At 44.1% G+C, this 708-nt stretch overlaps 1 protein-coding gene across 2 annotated transcripts in view; it reads right to left on the minus strand.

Annotated features, from left to right (window-relative positions):
* Window positions 1-708, minus strand: part of esyt3 (extended synaptotagmin-like protein 3) — a 26,661-nt gene that overhangs the window by 18,757 nt on the left and 7,196 nt on the right. For both annotated transcript variants that reach the window (XM_032512926.1, XM_032512927.1), the window contains exon 9: window positions 285-461. In XM_032512926.1, the coding sequence (XP_032368817.1) occupies window positions 285-461 (177 nt within the window). The remainder of the gene's footprint in view (window positions 1-284; window positions 462-708) is intronic.

Below are 708 nucleotides of genomic sequence, written 5' to 3' on the forward strand. Positions count from 1 at the left end.
TCCCCTTGTCTCTATGATTCAATAATCACAATGCCTCACAAATTTTCCCGCTCCTTTTCAATGCTCTATTCGTCCCTATCACGTTACCAACAGTGAGATTGACGCGGGACTCCCGCGGGAATCACGCGACAAAAAATTGTCACCCTCTAATGTGCTCTCTCACATCACCAAGTAGACAATCTGCACCTTCTTGGGATAAACCCACTTGTACAGGATTACAGTGCAACTAAAAAAGATGTTGTTGACAGAAATGTTACAAGGTATGTGTGTTACTGCTACTCTACCTCATACACTTCATTCCATACGGGGTTCAAAGTCTCTTTGATGGTCTTGCTTTTAAAATTTCGGGTGCCCACTCGAAGTGTTGCATAGGGGTCTGATTTGCCTTTTACTAAACCCCTCATGTATGTGTCCATGGCCACCAGGTCTCTGGCCTCCAGCAAGTGGACCCTCACCACACCCTGAGGAGAAGACAAGGAGAGATTCAACCTACTGTTTCACATGAAAGAAAAACACACAGAAACAGATGTACCTAGGGGAGAGGCGGGACAGTTGAAACACTTTTTAATTAAGCGTAATTTACTAAGCGGTCGTATCTCACCAAAAGCTAATATTTTGTCACAAGCAACCTACACGTGTCATCTGTCAAATACAGCTGCATTTTCAGCTTTGGACGAAACCGTTCAGGAGTTATTGCAGCAAAAGTGG

Source organism: Etheostoma spectabile, chromosome 4 (assembly GCF_008692095.1).
Source record: "Etheostoma spectabile isolate EspeVRDwgs_2016 chromosome 4, UIUC_Espe_1.0, whole genome shotgun sequence".
In the NCBI taxonomy this organism is placed as follows: Eukaryota; Metazoa; Chordata; class Actinopteri; order Perciformes; family Percidae; genus Etheostoma; species Etheostoma spectabile.